The following is a 16617-nucleotide window of genomic DNA, read 5'->3' on the forward strand; positions in this document are numbered from 1 at the left end:
TAAAGTTGTCGTTATTCCCCCCCGGTATATTTACTATCGAACATTTCAAATGAAAATCAAAATTTGGAACATTTTTCGGCACAAGTGTATGTCTGTGTCCTAGTTGTAGTGCTAACCTACAACTGTTACATTGTGTTGGGTAGTTATGCAGTTGAAATGCGTCTTCATGATGACACACACCTAATGAAGGTGCTACTGTCACAATTAGACAAAGTCAGAAACTGTATCGGGTGTAGTTCCCCAGTACAGCGGTGGACTGTAGTCTTTGGACCCGATTAGCTCATGCAAATGCTTCTGAGCGCCAGCCAGCAGGCGCAAAACGCAAGAAAGCGAACGCAGGGCTCGGAGTAATTAATTACACGCAAACAAGCGTGCCCACGGAGCCTTGAGGAGGTGTCTAGACGGCACTCATTTCCTTGTCTCTGGGGCTGAAAGAGAAAGAAAAATAGGAAAAATAATGATTCTCACCGGATACCAAAAAAAATAACAACCCGTAAATGATTATAGAAACAGCAAGGTCAGCGTTACCTTAAGAAGTTATTCCGTGCGTTTCTCTTAGCTCCCTCATCAAGGCAACAATCCGTGAAGTGCTTTATACTTCTGCGTTATTTTATATTTTTAATAAACTGATCATTTTAGATTCGCAAGTCTATTAAAAAAAGTTGTTGTTTTTTTTGCATTGGAGAAGACCAGACGATTCATCCAGTAACCTACTGTTATACTGAAAATGTGACTTTAAAAAATAAAACCGAAAACACAGATTTAACATGCTTCTGGCGTTTAAATGTTTAAATGAACAGAAATATACGTGTGGGCAAATCTAAATATCTGAGAGTGTCAATGGAACAAACACAAAGTTGTGTTCTTCACATGTTGAGTTGGATATATTTTTATTTGTTATCATATTTCGTTTCACCAGGATATGCAAAAACCGATATGCTGGTAGTATTCTTGATAGCGGCGAATTTTTCGTTAAGACTTTTTCCTGTAGCCAGTCTCTCGAACTTGCTCCCCGGAAAATGATGGGCAGAAATTTCATCCATTTCTTGGCTGTTTTGTGGAACAATGAAAAGCGTTAGACTGTGGATGGTAGTAGATTTATTAGTGCTCAATATATTATTTTTCGTGTGATATTAATATATATTTGTAGAAATTGTAACCTCAGATTGGTGATCTCAGTAAAAGAAAGACGCGATATGTTCAGACGTTTCTTCATCCTGATAACAGGTTACTTGATCATTGCCGGATCCCGCACTGAAGAGACCGTGTGTTATCCTAAACACGGGCCTGCTTCCCTTGTGGCGGGTCGGGGCACTTAGCAATTGTCCATGATATTTGAATTATTGTGGGAAAAAACAGTAAAAACTTGTCTCTGTGCGCACCGCGCAGACGAGGGTGCGACGGTGTGTGTCGGATGCAGGGCATGAACCCAGTCTGCCAGTCTCCGACCACGGCCTCGGCCAGGCAGCCGCATCCCAGTCCGATGAGGAGAGAAACAGACTCGACCACTTCACAGGTCGAGCGGTTTCATGTTTCATTTTCATTTTTTTTTTTCATTCAATTTTTTTTTTTTTGTGTGTGTGTATCGGTTTCTCGGACCAGAAAATAGAAAACGCATGGGAGAACAATAAAAAAGTAGGACAATAAAAAAACTTTGTTCCCGTCATTTCCAATGTACAGTGTCCTGAATGAATGGCAACTTTCTGTAAATAAGGATAGGTCCTTTTTTGTCTGTTTTGTTTGCCCGTTTGCCTTTACAGTTACATTATGTCGGTGGATTTGTGTCTTGAAGCTCCAGTTGTACCACGACCTAAACACACAGGTCCGAAATGATTTAACCAGCTGCTAAGTGCGCTAATAGTAACAACTTCGTAATGTAGGAATAAATCACGTTCGAATGGAAGCTATTGGTATTGAAATATGCTAATATAGAGTAATGAAATCGTTGGCACGTAAATGATTATTACAAAATCTGGAAGGTAAGAGGCACTAATCTGAATACAATTTAAGGTCCAGGACCACCTTAAACTCCTACAATTCTTCAGAATAAATAACCAACATGCACACATGGTTAAAAGTAGATACATGTCGCCCTTTACAAATGTGGTGTTCTTTGTTGTTATCTTGCATTTATTACTACAGTAGCAGACGGTGGTGGCAGGATATGGTAACTGCAATTAAAATAACACATTAATTGCAACTAGTCGTTTTATACACTATGCAAAGGGCGCTATCTTGTGTGATAGGTTGCCGGGTCGCTGTCGGGTTATTTCCTCGCGTCTTTACGCGATAGTTAAAAATGGTGAAAGGGCTTTTTAATAGGCTGCGGTGCCGAGCTTGAGCCTGTTGGGTAGGGTAACCCGGTGACGTTGACCACAGGGCGCTGATTGGCTGTCGCCGATAGGGACCAGTGGAGGCACTAAAATTAATGGGAGTGCAAAGTGTCCGACTTTTGCAATGCAGGTCCTGCGGTCTGGGTTAAAGAACAGAAACACGGAGCGGAGGAGAAATACAACTATGCTTCTTCATGAGCCACGTCTTCACCATTTCCCAGAGGCTGACTAAGATGTGTCAGTTTGTTCTTTAAACTTAATTTCCGTTTACAGAGTTGCGAAGACTTGGCTGAACGGCAAGGCTGCCTTGCGCGATACGACGGGCATACAGACTTTACCTACGCACCAGAAGTCCCGTTGATCTCCCCGTCATGGAGTACACTTCTTCCCCGAAACCTCAGCTGTCCTCAAGGGCTAACGCGTTTTCTATTGCCGCTCTCATGTCAAGTGGGAAGACGAAGGAGAAGGACGCTGAAGAAAACACCATCAAGCCCCTGGGTAAGTGCTGCGCACTCACGAATGCAATACACCAGGTTCGCGTGTTGTTGTCGGCTGATTAAGAATAAACAGACCTAAACTCGCTCGTCATACAGTAAGTCTGTAAGAAACCCGAAATTGAATGGTGGGATATATCGTTTCTCCTTTATTTATTTTTTAAAAAACGAAACAGCTCTGGGATAGTAAAGTGTTTATTGTTCACGAATAACAGTCTTCTACTGTAAGATCATTCCAATGCGATGCTATTAAACGGATGGGAGAAGCTACGAGGCCCTCTAATTTCACGAGAAGTCTTTGCCTGGTGTTTAAAAAGACAAGCAATGAAAATAATTAATACACACAAACTAATTTTATACGAATTCTATACTTGGACATCGTCTTCCAAGCATCCCCCTTACAGGGCAGTGTCTTTTAACTCATGTCAATGTCTCGGTGAATGATGAAGCCAGGACAGCTCTCTGTTCTGAGTTCTCGATTTGAATCGATACCTGTATCTCATGTACCTCTGTCAAAATTAAAAACAACATCGTACAACGCTGTCATAATATTCTACATTTTACTGTACAAAGGTAGGCAAAATAGGAAATTACTACCGCTAGTTAATTAATGCTTATTATATGTATTGTGTCTTCACATAGGAGAACCAAAAATGTATTTCTCCTTAGGGATCATTGTCACTGCGGTGTTTTTTATTGTTAAAATATCTTAAATATATGACACAGAGAAAGCTTTACTGTAATTCAAAATGACAGATTATTAGATTATTTTAAAAAGCAACATATTGAAAAAGAGAATTCACTACAAAGCTAAATGTGTTAGGAGTGGTTTAAATGTTCCTGTAACACTCCTATCATAAAGCTACCGTAAGTAAGCGTGAATTCGTAGTTCGTGTTGATTTTATGGGTTTTGAGAACACAGAAGTGGCTTTCAGCACAACTGTTTATCATTTTATATATCCAAACACTTAAGAAAAAAAGATTTTACAGTTGTAATGTCAAGGACAAGCCGTGTAATATTTCCCTACAGAAAGCTAAGGCTGAACACATGATTTAAGACCGATTTCCACGCTGATGAGTGACAGAAGCAAAGTTTAAGTGTAACGAATTGTTCTGTTTCAAAACATGCTGAATTTCAGTACGAGAAAGAGAAAAGTACAATCGATCCCCGTGAATCAGGTCATAAACAAGGACTGTCGACTGCGACGTTTTTCCTCTAAAACCAAGACAATCTAAGAATTGCAACATTTATATGGATATATGCGTCTTCTAGCCTGCCTTTCAAAGGTACTGTCGTAACTGGTGTTCGCTTCCTCTTGTTGGAACTGAGATGACCTGTTTAATGTGTTGATTGTCTTTCTTCTTCAACCAGAACAATTTGTGGAGAAATCGTCCTGCAGCCAGACTCTGGGTGACCTGTCTGGACTGGACCCTCACGGGGATTTCAGTGGGAACCCGCCTCAGATATGTACCGAACCGCTGATCCCCACGACCCCGAGTGTACCCAGCGAGGAAATGGCCAAAATTTCGTGCAGCCTAGAGACCAAGGAGCTCTGGGACAAATTCCACGAGCTTGGCACGGAAATGATCATTACAAAATCTGGGAGGTAAGAGGCACTCATCTGAATACAATTTAAGGTCTTATCCAGGACCACCTTAAACTCCTAGAATTCTTCAGAAAAATAACCTGGTACCGCGAATGAACTCCGTCAGCAAACACCTAGAGCCTAGCTTCTTTGATGATTGTGGAAGCAGAGACGAGAGAAATCAGACGAAAAAAATAACGAGGGTAGAAACTGAAAGAAAATAACGAAAAGCTTCCTGTACACAGGTGACGGGGCATTTTCAGCACCACACTAAAATACAAAACGTCAGTCACCAAGTGCTGTAACTTTTAAAACGAACTACAGTACTCGACCTGCGCTAGAATTGCGCGGTTTAAGAAGTGTTGCAAATTGTTCTGCAAACTAAACACACGTGATCTATACAGGTAAATTCTTCTAATCCAAGCAGATTTAAATAAACTTTGAAACACGTTTGACAGGTGGAACATTTTTTTAACACTTTCATGCGCAGGGAAATGTACTGTAGATGAATGGGCACACATGGTGTCTTGCATTGTGAAAAGGGTAACCTTTTAGACTATACCGCGTATTTCTGAGTATTTTATGAATATTTTGTTCTTTTTTTAATTTGAGAATAGAAGTGTCGCTGTGTAGATCAACTATCGATAAAAACAAATTGTTATGGCAGAAAGATTATATAAAATGACCAGGTTAACAAAAAAAAGCTAATGACATGGCATAGGTTGGATCGGATTTGAAGCATTTTTCTTTAAATTTAAGAATACCGTTAAGTAAATGTATATAAGGTAGCCACTAATTAAATATGGTATAACATACCTAATGAAGAGATTTCAGAAGCAACAACAATAATTTAAAGATTAAATTATCAATTTTACATAGTAAACCAGGTATTTTCTGTTTATACTGCTAATCTTAGAATATTATTATTATTATTATTATTATTATTATTATTATTATTATTATTATAACAAATAACAAATAACGAATTTAACTTTTAATTAACTTTAATTTAAAACCACGCTTATTGCAAAATAAGTAGAATAACGGCGAAAAATTGGTAACTAATTGAGAAAATAAATGTAAACGGCGAAATCACTAGGAATTTTACGCATATTACGGGTTACACTGTATATTTAGCAGATAGTTACATGACAGAAAAATAAACACAAGCCCTTTGAAACAAAATACATTTTTCCTGCTAATAATTATTTGTTTTGCTTTTAGCTCAGTTCTTATTTTCATATCGATGAGAAAACAAAAACGTTACAAGATCTGGAGAAACCCTTCGAGGAATTCTCTATCATTACAGTATATGCTATGTAAAATATATATATGCTATATATAATATCTTATAATATAACCATTATTTGTTTAGCAATTATATATATATTATACTACGATAATATCTGTTTAAATTAAGTTTATACAAAAACGTCTGTCGTGTTAAATACAATAATTAAATCTTAATACGAGATCACGATCTTCCCTATATTTCTTCTGTCCCTGTGTACAGTGAATACTTATTGGTCGTTTTCTGTGTTGTTCAAACTGTTGTTCAAAATTTACCAGGTGTTGAGTTTTCTGCTCTGTTTTTACACATTCTGACACTTAATTGCTTTGTTAGTAATTCATCTACTGCACCTCATTAGGCCATATTATCTCCATTAGCACTTCACGTATGTATCAGTAATTGTGTATACGCAGTAAACAATTTGAAGGAATATTTTGTGTACGCCTAAATCCTTTTGGTTGTTATAAACGCGGTTATATTTTTGTATGATGTTTCCCGTTTGATAATATAGTTTCGCGTTTGCACCTGTTGCTAAAATACACAACGGAGTGTTAAACGGGTTGTAAATACTAAAAAGCGCTTTTAATATGCTGCACGGAATATCTCATTCATAACCACAATACGGTCACAAAACGTGGAGGAAAAAAAATCCATCTTTAGGCACCAGTATTCCTAGATAGGCGTGGGTAAGCTGTTCTTTATGTTGAGTTTCTTCCAGGTCAGTCTCTCAACTCGGCGGTCCGTTTTTTTTTACTCTCTCCCTATTGCAGGAGAATGTTCCCGACCATCCGTGTGTCCTTCTCCGGGGTTGACCCGGACGCCAAGTACATCGTGCTGATGGACATCGTTCCCGTGGACAACAAGAGATACCGATACGCCTACCACAGATCATCTTGGCTAGTGGCTGGGAAAGCAGACCCCCCCCTGCCTGCACGGTGTGTGTTCCTCGGCAGTCAGATAAAACTGCTCCCTTTCATTTCCTCTTGCTACCCTGAGACACTCCCAGAGTCTCTCGTCTTGACTAAGGAGCCTACTGCCGCACGTCGGCCGTGCCGTTCAGGCGGTAGGGAGTAGGACACCTGATGAACGCGCAGCAGGGCCACAGCGCCCGGTTGATGAATTTAGCAGACGGACAGGAAGGGGCAGGAGGCGTCCCACGGAGTCCGTAGAGGCTGAGAGACCTCTCGAAGTCCAGGGTTGCGAGCCGTTTGAAAATACCCTGATGACACGAATTGATATTGACATAAACACGGGCACCAAACCAGACAGTTGAAAAGCATGAAACTTACACTGACAAGAAGCAAGAAATGGTTGTAGCAAATGCTTCAGCTTTGAAACTAATGCTTAAAGAATTAAGTTCCCCATACTGTAGGTGTTGACGGTGCACTCAAAGCACGGGATTTGTATCGACGTAACCTTTGCTATGTGGTGTTTTTCAGGCTGTACGTTCACCCGGACTCACCTTTTACCGGAGAACAGCTACTGAAACAAATGGTTTCCTTTGAAAAGGTCAAGCTTACCAACAACGAGCTGGATCAACACGGCCATGTACGTGGCGGTTGGTGAGGCATGCAAGTGTGCATGGATTTAAAAAAATCTCTTTTCGAGGTGCAAGTCATGAAAACAAGAAAGTGATATAACCCAGCTCAATATAATGAAATGATGTACGGTATCATAACACTTTCTATTTGCATTTTGTTGTCATATGTGTGCGTATTTTAAAAATGGAATGATGTCGCTATAATTTCTAGCACTTGTTACGTCTACTGTAGGAAGCTTAATTCGTCTTTTAATTAGCTTATATTTTAAATTTAGGGAATATATTATATTCTTAGGATTTGGGTGCACAGACATGAAGTCTATTTTTATCTGTTATCACGAAGCTGTTTAAAGACGGTTAATCTTATTGTCCATCTTCAATCGCCATCACTAGGCTAATACAATATGCAGTATACAGCGTACTGTAGGTCTGCTGCTGGTGTAAACGATTCCCTACTTAATGGCGGACGCGTTACTTCACGGTAGTGTCCCTTAAAAACAACACTTACAAATTAACGTGCCTGAAGAACACACAGGTCAAATTATGTTCCGGTGTTATCGTGTACCCAGATTCTTGCCTGATAAGGCTGTTTTTTTATTGTTTGTTTGTTTGCTTGGAAAACGTTAGAATTCCACTTCTGCTTCATCAAGAGCAAAATAATCGAATTTAACTATAGCCCGGTACTCTCTAACGGTTGCTATGGATACTCAAGTAATCAGTGCATTAAGGGAAACAGGATGTAAAGATTAAAATCTTCCTTGGACAGGTTCTTAATGCAGTCCATTGCATTTATTAGCTTACATCTAAAAGCATTTTACTTCAAAGCCAATTTTCCCGTAAGCGCTGATTACTTGACTACTATGAGCAACTATCAAATAGTTTCAAGTTTCCCTGCAATACGTCATATTTCAAACTGCGAGAATATACAAAATCAGCACTAGTTCGTCTTTCGTTTCTGATCTTTGCCGACTCTCTTCCACATCAACGATCACTTGCGTTATCGGCGTCAGGCGTTGACCATTAATGTCAATCATGGATATTAATTACGGGGTGAGATGTGAGGTCATTTAATTGGGGAAGGCCTGTGTTTGACCAAAATGTGCTAGAAATGTTGGCTGTTTTCTAATAATCTGTTTTAAAAGCCTTTATATTTAAATTCAACAAAAATAGAAAGAATGTAAATGATAGTAACAGCTCACTAAGATAACGGCAAAAATGTATTGAGCGGCTTCGTGCCGGTGGAAAAATTAGACTTTACAGGCTATATAATATTATTCCTTTACCTAAGAGTGCCACAATGTTTAAGATGGGAAAGTCCAAAAATTGAAATAAACGCTTTTCTGTGTTTTCTCCGATCGTGTGGATTTAGTTTCTGCTTTTTTATCTCTTTAAGGCCAATGTCACATTTCTTCAACATTGACAAAAAATGAGAAACATTTTCAAATAAAAAAATAAAAACGTTACTGCACTAAAAACGTACTGTCTGACGAAGGAATGAACTTAAGTATTTGTGTTTAAATCTATCAGCTTTAAGTTTTTAACCCCCCTCCACCTCACCCCTCTTAGGAAGCCTTACAAAAAATTTTAAATGGTGCCCCCTTTCAAGATCAATAAGCTGTTTTGAGAGCAGAACATATCCCGATGAATGAGACAGAAGATTCCAAAGTTCAACGTTTTCAGTAAGCGAGTAGCTGGGCAGCAAAACGGCGAATGGTTACAAAGACGAAACGGGTCATATCTTTGATCTCCTTTCAGACACTTAAGGTGCCTATTTGTTTAAAATCAGGCTATCGGGGAACTGCATTGCAATTGCTGTCTTGCTGGTTGGTAATTTGGCTCTTATTTACAAACCGCAGTCGGTCTTCGGGGCCAGATGCTGTCTGAGGTAGTAATACTCTGAGGTGACTCCTGGAGAGTTTCAGAAAGATGGTACGGTGGCTGAATTATATTTGCTGGATGGATTCTTCTTTGTAACCTTTCTCGCGTTCTTATGTTCACATGAAATCCCGTCCAAAATATTTTTCTCCATCCCGTGGTACAAGATTTGTTCAGAGGCACAAGGCTAACAATGTCGTCTACTTGATTTCATCCGATGAAGTAATTCTCTCTGCTTCCTCTTTTTTTGTTTGTTAGATCATTTTAAACTCCATGCACAAGTACCAGCCCAGGGTTCACATCATTAAGAAGAAAGATCACACGGCCTCTCTGCTCAACCTGAAGTCTGAAGAGTTCAGGACCTTCATCTTCACAGAGACTGTGTTCACTGCGGTCACAGCATATCAGAACCAGCTAGTGAGTCAGCATTCAGTGGATGTTCATCCTTTTCAGGGCTCGGATTGTCTTGTCATGAGCTATCAAATCATTTTTGCTGGATGGCTGAAAGAGAAAGGAAAATGACATTGCCAGTTGCCAGTAACCGAATACCAGAAGCTATTTGCTTCAGTCTGCTTAGAGAATCGGGAGAGTTTCTAATTTTTTCACGGTTTAGTCTCTGTAAGCATTTGAGAATGATTCTGGAAGGTAATCCTGGTGTTTTGCTTTTCCCGTGCAGATAACGAAACTGAAAATCGACAGCAACCCCTTTGCAAAAGGATTCAGAGACTCCTCCAGGCTGACAGACATTGAGAGGTACTGGGAATTTCGTGTTTTTCCTTCTCGAGATAAGATAAAATGAAGAGTAAATGGAGAGAGGGGGCTGTTTAAGAAGCTCTCATTAGTGCTGTGAATGTGTGGGCTTCGTTTTGACAGAACCTTGCTGATAATAAGCTGTTCCATCTGACTGCGAATGGCTACTATCCAGACAACCAGTTCCAACATCTGTATGGTTTTATACCAAAAGAAAAGCAGATCTTCACCAAGGCCTCTGACCCTGTTTACAGAGCTAGATACGTCTGGGATGGAGAAGGGTCAGTGCGTGTAACGTGTGGAGGAGAAAAAAGCAACAAAATTAAATCGTTTTCATAAACAAGAAAATATACTGTCCCCCAGCGCTGACCTTTGAACTGGAAACTTCAGAACGTGTTCTCCAAACCAGATGTTAATACAGAACACTAACGAAGCTTTCAATAATTGTGGAGAAAAAATTAAGAAATTAATCGAACATAGTATTTTTTTTTTTGAATTTATACGATCAGGGAAGTATGAGATCCATCTAATTTTCAAATTTCCTCCATAATTTGAAATTAGCCAAGAAAGCAAAAAAAAAAAGCAAAGATAGATTTTGTGGGTTTAAGTCCCACTTAAACGAATTTTAAAAGCTGTAAATCATGATAAGAACCAGCTAGGACTTTAGAGCTAACGTCCACAAGTGAGCTCCCGTCTAGCCCTGTTTCAGAACAAGGACTGTTTAAATCTGTGGGTTATCAGGTCCTCACCGCCACCCAAACTCCCCCCTCCAAAAATAAATAATTCTTTGGGGCTACAAATTAAATCTGATCAATTGATCTTTAGAGACCTGAAGAAATTGTATTAGTCTGGAGTCAGTTACTGCACTAAAACATGATGTAATTCAATTGGTTCCAGTAACTGATTGAAAACAGCTCGTATTGGCTGTCCGGTGAGGCTGTTTTTTGAACAGATCTGAGATAAAAACACACATATTTATATTACATGCTGACAGAAATTGCACTTTCCTAACCTAATTGGGAAGCTAATATAAATGTATGGCTTTAATAATGTAAAACATTCTTGTCCAGGATTTACAAGTCGGCTGTCTCAAAGACTAATCCGGGGGTAATGCAGTTAGCAGGCAGTGCAGTGCGCGCTATGTACACGTGTCTGCGGATTTCAAAGGCTTCAGGAGATCTCACAACCTCATGTTGTTTGTGTATCAGATGTAAGAGCATAAGAGCCTGATACACCAAGTAACTGTGGAAAAAAATAATTGAGAATTCAATTGCCAGTCAAAGGAGTGGTAATTTGACGTATCAAGATTAGTACTTTACAGATGGCATTCACAGACTCTGTTTAGCACTTATGGCCACTTGCCATTTGTGCTAGAGGTATGACTGTCATCAATTAGTGCACAAGGAAGCTTTTGAGTATCTCTGCAGTTATCAAGATATTAAGCAATATGTATGAGGCTGAGTGTATTCACTCAAACGCTGCTATTCTTTTCAATAAATGTCTTAAAATGAGCCTACCAAAATCTTGTGCCCGTCTGTGAGCTCCACATCACCTGCAGTCTTTAAACAGGCATCGAAAGCTGCTTAGAGCACTTTTTTTGTGCGTTCGAACAAGAATACCTTGCAGAAATCAATTGACTGTCAGCGAAAAAGGTCTGTGCAGACAAAATGTAGCCCTGGACGTCACAGTGCACCCTGAAAGATTGCTCTGTTAGCTGCCCAGCTGTCAGTAAGCATTCGACCGTCAATGTAAGAAGAGATAGGAAAGCGAACAGGTCTTCAGCGATGGCCTCAGGTGTGTACCGGCAGAAATATTTTGGTTTGTTTTTTGGTTCCTGCTGTAGGGAAAGTGTGGAGAGTTTGATCCACAAGCACTCCTACGCGCGATCGCCGATCCGGACGTATGCTGGCGAAGACGAAGGCCTGGGAGAGGAAGGACACGTGCCGCACAGCAGAGGTAAGGCCGACCCGCTCATACCCCAGCCCCCAGCATAAGAGACACATAACTTCCAAATCATTTCCAGAATCGCAGCAGTAAAGTCAAAACTGCTGTTGAAAATAGCATTCGGATTCCTAACACTGTGGGACAAAGCAAAATGAAATAAGGAAAGTGTTTTCAGCTGATATTGTAAACCCAGGAACCATCTGCCTGCAGCTAGGTGGGTTAGATAATCAAACGTGTGCCCTTTCCCCCGCAGGGTCGGCCTTCACCGCCTCGGAGAACCTGTCGCTCAGCTCCTGGGTGACCACCTCCTCCGGCTTCCCGGGCTTCCAGCCCCCCGCCCCCCTGTCGGCCCTGGGCACCAGCACGGCCTCCCTCGCCAGCCCCCTGCCCCACCCCATCCAGGGCTCCCTGCCCCCGTACGGCCGCCTGGGCGTGCCCCTGGCCCCCGGGGCCCTGTCCGGCTCCATTCAGGGCAGCGGCCCGGCCTTCCCCTCCTTCCACATGCCCCGCTATCACCACTACTTCCAGCAGGGGCCCTACGCCGCCATCCAGGGGCTGCGCCACCCCTCCACGGTCATGACCCCCTTCGTGTGACCCCCCCCGCCCCCGGCTGGACCCGCCGGAGTCCGGGAGACGGCGGGAGACTCGCAGGACGAGAAGAGGACTCTGAACAAGTTTCGGGACGCGCCGTGAACGGCGGGGGGGGGCTTGGGGATAGCAGATTCCTTCAGACTCCTGCCGAGGGACCTGGCCGCTGCCTGAACCTTCAGAAAACAGCTGTTCTTCTGCCGTGCTTGCCGGCCGTACTCTGTGGCCTGAACAGGGGACAGCGGTGCTTACGGACGCAGCGAACGCGAGCTGGTGATGTGGAGCCATTCCACAGGGTGTACGAGGCGCACAGGAGGGGCTGTTGCCTTTGCCGACAACGTTCCTCTGAAGGATTTCCACCCGTCTTCACGCCGTTAAAACTGACTCCTGAGCTCGACCCCCCCCAGAGGCAGCGCGCTGTGGATCTTTCCGTGTTTTCTTTATTTAATGCCGGGGGGTGGTTTGTGTTGCGGGACGTGTGAAACCAAATGCACTACGGAGCACAGACAGTCGGTCCAGCGCAGCCGGAGTCCGACGGGGAGCACGCTCAAGCCTACTGTCTCCAGAGCCCGGCGGATTCTCGAGTTCAACCATCTCCCGGTTCGATTCTCCCAAACAGGAAACTAAGAGGTTTTAATATGATAAAAGAATAGGCATTTTGTGCATTGTCTTTCTGTATTCTAGGATATTACATTGCATTGTTATAGGATTGCCAGTTATTGGAATCAGAGGCCCTTAATTCTTTACCATTCCTCCCCCGGTCTTATCATCTTCATTCTATAGTGACAGTTATATTTTCCTGAAGCTGACGCACACGGTGCTAATTTTGGCCCATGTAAAATGTCAGATCATCTTTGAACTACCGTTGTGAGCTGATCCAGCATCTGGGCTCCTAAAGCAGTCCTTTCGCAGATAAGTTTGAACAAGCCTGAATAACTCCTAAGCCCTCAAACGGTAGTAGCCTGCAGATGAACCTGAACGTGACATTGCTGTATGAAAACAGTTCCTATTTTTGATGAGAGTTCCGGAACCTATTCTTTTAGGAATCTGCTGCTTTAATAGAGTTTATTCTCTTATCATAGAATAGACGCTACTAATGATGAATTCAGCCGTTATTTTTTAAGGACGCATTATACCTTAAGGAAACTGGATTCAGCTTAGACATTGTAAACATCTTGCCCCGCTAATGTCATGATTATTAATTTACTTTTTGGAATATGATATGACATCATAAATCATCATTGCTCACAAGCCTTGGAATTTAAGCAGCACCCCCTGACTGGCAAGTCATTCGCTGAGATTCCTTTAAGAATTTCATTATTAAATTGCAATTCAGCAGTGGTTTCTGTTGCAGTTACTGTTCAGTGCCCTAAATCCGTGATGTGAATGAATCTCTACCTCCAACCTGGATGCAGGTAGAGACCCACAAGTGCTGTGCTTGTGACAGCAGCTGTTGGTTTCTGCAGTGTGTTCATCCACTGGGTGGCCTCTAAATATCTCAAGCTGTTCCCAGATCTTCTAGGAGGAAATCTGCACCAGAATTGATGAATCTCAATTGTCTCTTTCCTCAAGGGCTGCGGTTATTCATAATCAGCGTGTTAACCAGCGGGGTTAGAGGATTGTGTGTTTCTTGATTTAGGTTATTTTTATTTTTCTCTGCCTCCCGCTTTCTGGATGACCTCAACATACTTAACAACAAAGCCCCAATGAGATCCAAGTAACTGTGTGAATTTCAATTCCATTATTCCACCATTTTGATGTCAGAGTGTTGCAAGGAAAACTGTTTCTCTATAGAAGAATATCTCAGCCATAAGGAAGCACGAATCTGTTGTGTGCTCTTAATTTAATGTCCATTCTGAAATTGTGAAGTGCTCAGATGCCCCTGTAATTGGCATTATAGATGAATGACTTGTTCATAAGAAGTTTTTACAGTTCGAGATAAACACACAAGAAGCTTGTAAAAACAGTGCCGAAGCAGAGATGTCTGACACCACAGCAAATCAGCAGCACTAAATATCCTATTGACTCCCCAGTTTGCTGGTTTATAGATTTGTGTGAAAAGAGTTTGGCCTCTTTGTAAGACGGCCTTTGAGGAAGAACAGGAACAGCCCTGAGTGCTTCTAGGATTGCTGTTACAGAGATGTTTCATGTTAATTCATCTTGTACTTTATCATAGCTGGCTTTTAATTGATACATGAAATATGTAAAGTACCCTATATAAACCAAAAACTGTACAAGAGTCATGTTTTGGTTCTGTTTCCAGTTAGTTATCTGTTTCAGCTTCACTGCAGGAGCACTGCTGCTTTTACCAAATTGAATGCTGTGACTGCTGTCTACGATTACGGACTATACAGGAAATGTTAAATATTAACAACAGCCCACACCCTTGCCGTATGTGTGAAAAGCATGTAAAATCTGAACAACCCTCGTGATAATTTAATCAATAACTTAAAAAAAAACAATTCTTAATAAGCTAAAGAAAACTTGTGAACAGGAATCAACCTCTTTACTGCTGCCTTGGTGAACAGCATTTATACCAGTACCATATTTCTTCATTTTGGGTTCCTCAATGGAAAAGAAAGAACATCAAATGAAATATATTTTCATACTGGCTGCTATTTTTAGTGTAATAATAGTGTAAATATCAAAGTTAGAACACTTCAAACCAAAGTTGTTGTTTTTTTTTCAGGTGAAACTGATTTCTTTGAATGCAATGCACCATAACTGTACTGCAGATCCCTGTTTCTTGTACTTTGTGGATAGTGCATTGTGTGAGCAAATCTGTTGCATTGGAAACAGATGTATAAAAACTGTTTTTCTGTACAATATATTCAAAAAATGGAGCAACATCGAATACGATTTTGTTTTTTAAAAGTGCAATATATTTATTTCTGCTCTTGAAATGATAATGCATTGTTATGTAATATTGGAAGCACTAAAAATAGATGTTATTTGTAAGGAATAAAATCACAAAAAGAGGTCAGTGTTTTCTATTGAAGGCCTATGCAGATAGGGGTGTCTTATTGGATTCTGAAATGTTTCATTGCAGTCAACAAATGTTTACAGTAGAATGGACAACAACATTAGAAATCTAATGACTAAAACAGTCACAATGTCATGTCATATGCAAAGTACGTCTGGTTGAACAGACGCTTATTCACTTTTTCAAAAGGCTGACTAATAATTACTGAAAAAGAATGTGTTGCTACTGTGTTTTTCCGGTCAAAATCCATTAGTGATATGGGAAATTTTGAATGCAACTAAAGTTTAAGTGTTCCAACTGCAAAGTCAATCAGGGCATGACTATCGTTACTGACCCAGAAAACAGGCCAATATGACAAAGAGCAGCCCAGCAGTTGATACTAACCAAAAAAAAAAGAGGGAGAGACAGATCCTTTAGTTCAGCAGATTTTGGTGAGATTCATTTCTAGTACTTCTTTGGCTCAATCATGGCTGGGAGTAAAAGGAGGATTCACAACATATCAAGTGACAAGAGCTGAGGACTGTCTCCAGAACATCAGTTTCTAAACAAAAAATATTCTACACATACTGTACTTTCTTTGTAATAAGAGCAGACAGCTTCTGAAAAATAATGACCGCAGTTAAAGATGACCATTAGTCCTTAAGAAATCTAAAATGTTGTATGAGGCGTCTACTTTCTGGAATGTTTCTGTGACCAACATGAAAAGGTGCAGCCAAAGTATATGCAAGCTACAGCCTAGTTGTTAAGTGTCTGGCTGCTGTTCCAGTGCGGGGAAAATAATGTTTAAAAAGTAGTCTATTACAGTTGTGAGTTACTTTTTCAAATTAACAAGACTCTGAGGGAAATTCATTTTAAGAAGTCATCAGTGACAGTGATGTAATGTCTGAATAGGTAGAAGGTAAAATAATATATTACCTCCTAAGAATCTACCTCCTGTTTATCTCTTATTTTCAGGTTTTCACGGGACTCTTCAGTTGTCAGTTATCAATATAAAAACGGACACAAAATATCCATAAAGACGAGACTTCGAAGTAATTTTGCAGAATGAAAAAATCTAGCACAAATCTATGGATGTCATTTAAAAAATGTCATATAACTTTATCTTCTTAAGACCTCTATTGGCTTTGAGGAACACGGCAGAAACTGAAGGGTGTTCACCCAGCATCTTTATAAATTTGTAGAAACTGAAGGGTGTTCACCCAGCATGTTTCTAAATTCTCCTGTCGATTACGG

At 40.7% G+C, this 16617-nt stretch overlaps 1 protein-coding gene across 2 annotated transcripts; it reads left to right on the top strand.

Annotated features, from left to right (window-relative positions):
• Positions 1-2440: 2440 nt before the first annotated feature.
• Positions 2441-15379, top strand: tbx20 (T-box transcription factor 20). 2 transcript variants are annotated; one of them, XM_006635552.3, is made up of 8 exons: positions 2441-2831; positions 4200-4434; positions 6475-6639; positions 7144-7252; positions 9378-9536; positions 9796-9872; positions 11713-11825; positions 12067-15379. In XM_006635552.3, exons 1-8 carry the CDS (start codon positions 2705-2707, stop codon positions 12405-12407), a joined length of 1326 nt encoding a protein of 441 aa, XP_006635615.2. In that variant the 5' UTR covers positions 2441-2704; the 3' UTR covers positions 12408-15379. The 2 variants fall into 2 exon arrangements, with proteins under 2 accessions (XP_006635615.2, XP_069051309.1); XM_069195208.1 differs by having other exon boundaries at positions 9796-9871; positions 11709-11825.
• The last annotated feature ends 1238 nt before the right edge of the window (positions 15380-16617 follow it).

The sequence above is a fragment of the Lepisosteus oculatus genome, chromosome 10, assembly GCF_040954835.1.
Source record: "Lepisosteus oculatus isolate fLepOcu1 chromosome 10, fLepOcu1.hap2, whole genome shotgun sequence".
Taxonomy (NCBI): Eukaryota; Metazoa; Chordata; class Actinopteri; order Semionotiformes; family Lepisosteidae; genus Lepisosteus; species Lepisosteus oculatus.

Bases quoted from the DNA above. Each gene is read 5' to 3' on its own strand.
- tbx20 (XM_069195208.1), top strand. From the start codon at position 2,705: ATGGAGTACACTTCTTCCCCGAAACCTCAGCTGTCCTCAAGGGCTAAC. The intron at 6,640-7,143 runs GTGTGTGTTCCT...GGTGTTTTTCAG, and splicing joins GACCCCCCCCTGCCTGCACG to GCTGTACGTTCACCCGGACT. The intron at 9,872-11,708 runs GGTACTGGGAAT...TTGGTTCCTGCT, and splicing joins CAGGCTGACAGACATTGAGA to GTAGGGAAAGTGTGGAGAGT.